Source organism: Danio rerio, chromosome 20, assembly GCF_049306965.1.
Source record: "Danio rerio strain Tuebingen ecotype United States chromosome 20, GRCz12tu, whole genome shotgun sequence".
NCBI lineage: Eukaryota > Metazoa > Chordata > Actinopteri > Cypriniformes > Danionidae > Danio > Danio rerio.
In genome coordinates, this window is record NC_133195.1 from 3972022 (window position 1) to 3980000 (window position 7979).

Sequence of the window (7979 nt, forward strand, 5' to 3'; positions counted from 1 at the left end):
TTAGCTCTTTTGGTCCGTTTAGAAACTTTGCCGTGTGAAAGCGAACCGCACCAAGAGCAAAGAGCAACAATGAAACAATTTTAATCCCTGTTTCAGAACAACTGAATCGATTCACAGGTGTGAAAGCACCCTTAGTTTCAGTAGTTGAGCAGATTACATTTCTTCTATTTTATTACAAAACTGCTTATTTGTAATCTCTTTTACAGTAGTTACACTATATAGGGCTGTTGATGTACTGATCACAATTCATTAGTGGTTCCAAAAGTTCTAAGAAATACCACAATAAGTATGTTGCCTTATTTTAGGGTCATTTAAATAATGCATAGTAAGAGTGGACAGATAATAATAGGATAATGCATAGTAATAATAATAGTGGGGATGATTTGAGTCAAAGGGTTGGAACTCACGGTTTTAATTAAGTAATCCTGTGGACCCTTAAGGCTGATTTATACTTCTGCGTCAAACGCCGGTGTATGCTACGGCGATGACGCATAGCCCTTCGCCGTGGCCATCGGCGTCACTGATGTGCACCTCTCAAAAAATGTAACTACACGTCGCAACAACGCGTAGCGCAAGCTCTGTGATTGGTCGGCTTGGTAGCGCTGATGAGTCTGGGCGGGACAGAGAGCCGCGCGAATGGCGCAAGCGACTATTTACAAGTGTGGAGTCCCGTGAAGGAGATCCGGATGGAATGCTTTGTTTGTGTTTACCTCATAGTTAAAGTTGTTGCATGTCCGCCGGTTCCAGCCTCAAACTGAGCGAGTTTGAGCCGCTTGTACATCCCGGAAGTGTTCAGGAAACGCAGAAAAGCAGCGAAGAAACTCGACACAGAGGAACATTTACACCTCACTGCCAACTAGCGTTTCGGAAGTGTTAATGCAGACCAAAAGAGACAGCGCGCAGAAGTATAAATGCACAGCTACATGCATTGCATGCGCCGTGGGTTACGCTGGTTATTTGACGCAGAAGTATAAATCAGGCTTTAGAAGATATCTGAGCCTTTGCTCTGTCACGATAACCAGCGATCATACTCCATTGATCGCTGGTTCTCACTCACATTAACCACGGACTACACTTCCGCCTTTGATGGACAACATATTCATACATGCACTCCGGTCACACTTACACATGCTTCCTCACCTAGACTGATAACTCGCAACACCTGAGGATTGTCAGAGACTGATTGCACACTCTCCTTAAGCCACACAATCACCCTTTCAGTTTGCCGAGTCTTGTTTATCCTTTGATGACACTACAACGCGTTTTTCCTTGTCTCGTTTACGCGTGTTTAGACCAAGCCTTGTATTCCTGTTCTCCCTGCCTGCTGCCTGCCTTTTGACCTATCGCCTGTTTACTGATTACGATTCTGGACTGCCTACACATACCCGTTTGTACCTGTATTGACCATTGCTTGCCTGACGATGAATAAACCTGCATGTTGGATCTTACCCCAGTTGTCTTTGTACTCCCCGGCGTTACATGCTCTTTGTTGAGAACCACTGCACAATATTTCATACATTGTTTTTTTTTTTTTGTAAGAAATGTGTGTTTACAATACAGTGTGAAACTACATTTACAATTATTATAAAAATTAGAATGCCCAGCTGATACCTTATGTTTGTAAAATAATGTTTATTAAAAATATTGTCAAAAAATAAATTACACTTATATGTTAATTAAATTACTAAATAACTTTCAATCATAACCTGAGAAATGAGATTGACATTAGTTTAGAAGTTTCTCATATTTTAAGCTAAATGCAGGTATTCATATTGTAGCTCATTTCTGGTGACCAGAATATTACAGAGACTTGGCAGTGCCAGAAAGCAACCACATAGAACATCCCCATAACCAGATGGTAACCTTTTGGAAAGCCTAAGCCACCACAGAGCAATACACTGGCAGCATTCCTGCACACCCTAGAAACTGCATAGCAACTCTCTGAAAACCATGGCAAAGCCCTGGCAACCACCCAGAATGCCTCGGCATCTGCATAACTAGACTATTAAAACTACTCAAAACCCCTTTTTGGCAAAGTTGTGGTTTTGCAACAAGAAGCACCACAGTAACCATCAACAACATTAAAACATTCCAAACACCTTAGTAACCACTGAAACAGCCACTTAGCAACAACAATCAGCTTAGCAACCACACAGAAAAACCGTAGCAGCAACTATATTCTAAACCAGGGGTTCCCAAACTTTTCAGGCCGCGACCCCCAAAATGACAATGCCAGTGAGTCGCGACCCCCAATATATTCTGAGGTGGTTATAAATACAGAAACCTTGCATGCAATGGAGCACACACACCAATGGACCCAAGTCTATTCTTCTTTTATTTTTTTAATGTATGAGAGTTGTAAATGGGCAACAAAGTTTTACCAGGTGTTATGAAATCTGCTGCATCTGACACTATTGCTGTGTCTTTAATATAATGTAATTACCCCAGGGGTTGCAATCCAATAGAAGTAGTAACTATAAGCTACCATAGTAACTACAGTATATGGTATAAACGACTATTTTTTCTCTTCAGTAGGTTATGGATAAAATATGGTAATTCTTATGGTTTAATAAAAATAAATAGATTTTTGAAAATCACCAAGCGACCCCCCTTCATTGTCCCGCGACCCCTCGGGGGGGTCCCGACCCCCACTTTGAGAACCATTGTTCTAAACTAACGCAGATCACCTAGTAGCAACATAGAAACACTGCAACAACTATCCAAAACACCATAGCAACTCTTTAAAACATCAAAAACACCTTAGTTACCACTGAATTAGCCCCTTAGCAACATTTATCAACTTAGCAACCATACAGAAACACCCAAGCAGCAGTTATGCTTCATAAACACTTAGATCATCTTGCAGCAACACTTCAGCACCCATATACAACACCACGGCAACACTTCAAAAACATAAGAAACACCTTAGTAACCACTGAAAGAACACCTTAACAACAATAATCAACTTAGCAACCATACAGAACAATAAAACATTTATGCATTAACAACAGATCAGATCACCTTGCAACAACATAGAAACACTGCAGCAACCATCCACAACACCATAGCAACTCTTTAAAACCATCCAAAACACCTTAGTTACCACTGAAACAGCCCCTTAGCAACAATTATCAACTTAGCAACCATACAGAAACACCCAAGCAGCAGTTATGCATAAACAACACTCAGATCATCTAGCAGCAACACTTCAGCACCCATATACAACACCATGGCAACACTTTAAAAACATTGAAAACACCTTAGTTACCACTGAAACAGCCCCTTAGCAACAATTATCAACTTAGCAACCGTACAGAAACACCCACACAGCAAAAATGCTTCAAAAACACTCAGATCATCTTGCAGCAATACCACAGCACCTACATACAACACCATGGCAACACTTCAAAAACACCTTAGTAACCACTGAAACAGCACCTTAACAACAACTTGCCAGCCATACCGACCAATAAAACATTTATGCGTTAAAAACAGATCACCTTGCAACAACATAGAAACACTGCAGCAACCGTCCACAACACTCAGCTGGGATTCACAGCTTGTTGAATGCTGAATCATTTATGCGAGCTCTGGCAAAATTTGGACAAGAAACAGGTCCGAGGTCAGCGTGAGGAGCTTGTAAAACGGAAAATGCGGAACCTGCCGCGATAGAGATCGCTCAGAGACAGGCCGATATTAAAGCGGGTAATAAATGTTCCGTCTGACAGCTTCACTGGCCATATTTTAACGATAAATGGCACAGGTGAGATGGAGTTCACAGTTTGTTTTAGCTGAAGGTCTCCGAACTCATCACTCACCACACAGCCACGCACACACAGAGACCTTCAGTCTGTCACATCGCACACCCGACACACAGATTAACCGCTTTGCCACTGGTCAGCGAGCTGACAAACCACCTGCAAAGTGACCCCAGCTTAAAGTGTGCTGGAGAAAAAGACATAAATAAACGTGTGAAGAGAGATAAGCCACCTGCAGGGCTGAGGGGAACGCTCTGACGCCTGTCCCTCAAAGAGAGAAAAGAGAGGGAACGAAAGAGAATGACAGAAAAGGTGTCTGCAGGCAGGAAAGGAGATTCGGTTTAATAAGGACGAGAGAGAGGGAGAAGGTGTCACTCACAGAAATTAAAACATCTGTCTTTTTGAGCTCCTCGCAGTGGGGTGGCCTCTGCCTGTCTCTGTCTGTGCAGGATCTCAGCCCTCACTGTATTCTCAAACCCAGGAAATTTGATTGCTTGTGAATTGTTCTTCAAGGGATAGTTTACATGAAAATGAACATTTTGTGGTAGTTTACACACCCTCACGCCATTCAAATGACTTTTTTTTCTGTTAATTTTTACCTGAAATAGTGGTTTACGCGTTTCATAAAATGCAAGTCAACTGCTATCAGCAATTTGGGAGTAAAAAAAAACACTTCAATTCATTTCCTGAAAGTAAAGGACATTTGTTTCGCAGGGATGGGTTGCAGCTGGAAGGGCATCCACTGCGTAAAACATGTGCTGGATAAGTTGGCGGTTCATTCCGCTCTGGCAACCCCGGATTAACAAAGGGACTAAGCCAAAAAGAGAATGAATGAATGAATACATGACATTTGTGGCATTATTAAAAGAATAGCCTACACAAAAAAAGGGGAAAATTTGTTGTTTACTCCACACTGAAAAAATTGTCATGTCATTTTCATCCGCTTTTCTGGGGCCGGGTCACGGGGCCAGCAGTCTTAGTCATCAGACTTCCCTCTCCCCAGACACTTCCTCCATCTCCTCCCAAGGGGATACCGAGGCGTTCCCAGACCAGCCGAGATACATAGTCCCTCCAGCGTGTCCTGGGTCTTCCCCGAGGCCTCCTCCCGGTGGGACATGCCTGGAACACCTCCCTAGTTGGCGTCCTGGAGGCATCTGAAACAGATGCCAGATCCACCTCAGCTGACTTCTCTCGATGTGAAGGAGCAGTGGCTCTACTCGAGCTCCTCCCGGGTGACAGAGCTCCTCACCCTGTGTATAAGAGTGCACCCTGCCACCCTGCGAAGGAAAGTCATTACAGGCGCTTGTATTCGAGATGTTGTCCTTTCGGTCATGACGCAAAGCTCATGACCATAAGTGAGAGCAGGAATGTAGATTGACCGGTAAATTGAAAACTTTTCCTTTCGGCTCAGCTCCTTCTTTACCACAACGGACCGATACATTGACCACTTTACTGCTGCACCGATCCGCCTGTCAATCTCATGTTCCATCTTTCCCGCACTCATAAACATAACCCCAAGATACTTGAACTCTTCCACCTGGGGTAAGGACTTTCTTCCAACCTGAAGACAGCAAGCCACCTTTTTCCGGTGAAGTACCATGGCCTCGGACTTGGAGGTGCTGATTCTCATCCCAGCTGCGTTACCCTCGGCAGCAAACCGCCCCAGTGCATGCTGAAGGTCCATGTTCGATAGAGCCAACAGAAGGACATCGTCTGCGAATTACAGATGAAATCCTGTGGTCCCCAAACCAGACCCCTCCAGCACAAGGCTGTGCTTTGAAATTCTGTCCATAAAAATTATGAACAGAATTGGTGACAAGGGCAGCCCTGCCGGAGTCCAACATGCACTGGAAATAAGTCTGACTCATTGCCGGCAATGCGAACCAGACTTATACTCTGTTCATACAGGGACTAGAGAGCCCTTAAGTCCATTTCAGTTCCTCAAAATAACTTTGCTATTCAGTTCCTCAAAATAGCAATGCACCAGCAATGCCTTACACCTTCTTAACACACCTGATAAATAGACCAGGGTTCTGTTCCTCGCAAGTGGATTTCTCAATTAGCTAAATTTGGATATTGACGATTTGACACGATCCAGGATTGTTTAGTTCTTCAAAACTCTTGTTTTCATAGTAACAGTTTCTGGTAGCTTAAACCACAAATGGATTTGCTATTTAAAAAACATGCCACAAAACGTGAAAATTAGGCTTGCACTTGTCTGAAAATAGCAATAAATCTTGCCAAACATGTCTTGTGCCTTATTGCGCAGGAGTGTATGATAAGGCCCAATGTGTTTAGTCAGTTTGGTTAATGTCAGTTGAGATGACTTGAAACTAGACAGCAAGAACTTTTTTACGGTGCAGATCTGTCTGTATTTCATTCTTCTATGTAACAGAAAAGATTTTTGGTAGAAAGCTAGCTGTTATGATTCCCATTTTCTTAAACCATAAACGTATGGACAAAAAGTGCGAATGGAACCAAAAATATTACGTTTTTTTTTAAAGATTAATCAACATATAAAAAGAGTTAAAAGCATTGAACATGCCAGCATTTTTCTCAGATAGCAGTTGGCCAATTTTTAACCAGATGTCAATATGTCATGTCATACATATAAACGCAAAACAAATTGGTTGAGAAATAAGTTATCATTGATATGACACAGGAAAAATATCTGTGGTATTGATAGCTTTGAAGAATTATTCATTCAGTCTTTCCTAATTTATTCAAGATTTTCTTAATTCAATTCAATTCAGCTTTATTTGTATAGCGCTTTTACCATGTAGATTGTGTCAAAGCAGCTTCACATAAATGGTCATAGTAACTGGAACAGAGTAGTTCAGTTTTCAGTGTTTAAGTTCAGTTTAGCTCAGTTCAGTGTGGTTTAAAATCATTACTGAGAGTCCAAAAACTGAAGAGCAAATACATCGATGGGTAGCTCTATCGATCCCAAACCATGCAAGCTAAGGGCGACAGCGGAGAAGGAAAAAAAAAAACTTCACAGAGGCGATTGTAGAAAAAAGAACCTTGAGAGAAACCAGACTCAGTTGGGCACAACCATTTTAATTTCTCCGCTGGCCAAAAGTCTTGTGCAGAGCTGCAGCGGTGGAAACTGGAAGCTGGCCTCAGCGAAGACTCGTCTGTTCCTGGAGCGTCACTGGAATCAGTCTCATGCTCTCCTCTCCTCCATGACCAGCGCAGCAGCTGCTCAGGATACGGCCTGGTCCCGGATATGGAAACCTTGGGATCATCGTGTCGCTGGTCTTGGATCAAATCAGTGACTCCACATAATCTGAGGACCTCGGGATGAGTATCCCCAGCTGGAATTCCTGTCTGTATTTTGCTTAGACATTACAGAATATGCATTTTTGATCCTACCGGCACATTTCCTCATGTTCGCCTCTACTACCCAAGTAATTTCTTTAATACTAATTTTCAATTTGCTCATTTCTTTTGGTCAGGTACTATCATCACCTGTACACGCACTACCTGCCGATGTCTCTGCTGTCAATGGTGGACCAGCTGGCCAACTGTGAGGACATCCTCATCAATTTCCTCATCTCCGCAGTCACCAAACTCCCGCCAATCAAAGTCACGCAGAAGAAGCAGTACAAGGAGACCATGATGCAGCAGGTACGAGTCTGGCTTGTAAATAGATGCGAGTGTGTGTGTTTGTGTGTGTGTGTCAGGGCGATTCCCTGTTGAGGTCAGAAGCGTCTGTGTAAGTGTGTGATGGATGGAGAGCCGGAGGGCTGAGAGGGTGTGTGGATCTGATTCAGCAGTATCGGTCTGTTTGATGAATGTCTTCATGGAAAGGCGAGATTAATGATTGACAGCAAGGTTGCAGTACTATCCTTCTCTCTGTCTGCCTGACTCACCCATTTTCCCTGCTCTCCACATCAACTCTTTTCTGCATTTTTATGTTTTATGGCAAGCAGTCATGTAATAAGCAGAATAAAGAATATCCAGGAGGTTGTTATCGCAGAATAAAGCCTGACAGGCTTATCGGCACCATGATGCAAAGCAAATGGCTGTAGTATAAGACTAATGTATTTTATTTTGCGAAAACAATGAAATCAGCTGATGGAGTATATAATAACTAAGCATTTTTCAGTTACAAGATGGCGCCAAGGAGCCAAAAATGCAAAGCTGATAGAAATGAAACCTGATGAATCAGAGAATAAATTAACCTACGTATTATACATAAGCAAGATGGTAAAAAGC

General features: G+C 42.6%; 1 protein-coding gene across 1 annotated transcript in view; it reads left to right on the forward strand.

The window, feature by feature from the left end:
• Window positions 1-7979, forward strand: part of LOC101885478 (exostosin-1) — a 443183-nt gene that overhangs the window by 433747 nt on the left and 1457 nt on the right. Inside the window, exon 11 of the mRNA XM_017352664.4 lies at window positions 7217-7388. Within this exon, the coding sequence (XP_017208153.1) occupies window positions 7217-7388 (172 nt within the window). The remainder of the gene's footprint in view (window positions 1-7216; window positions 7389-7979) is intronic.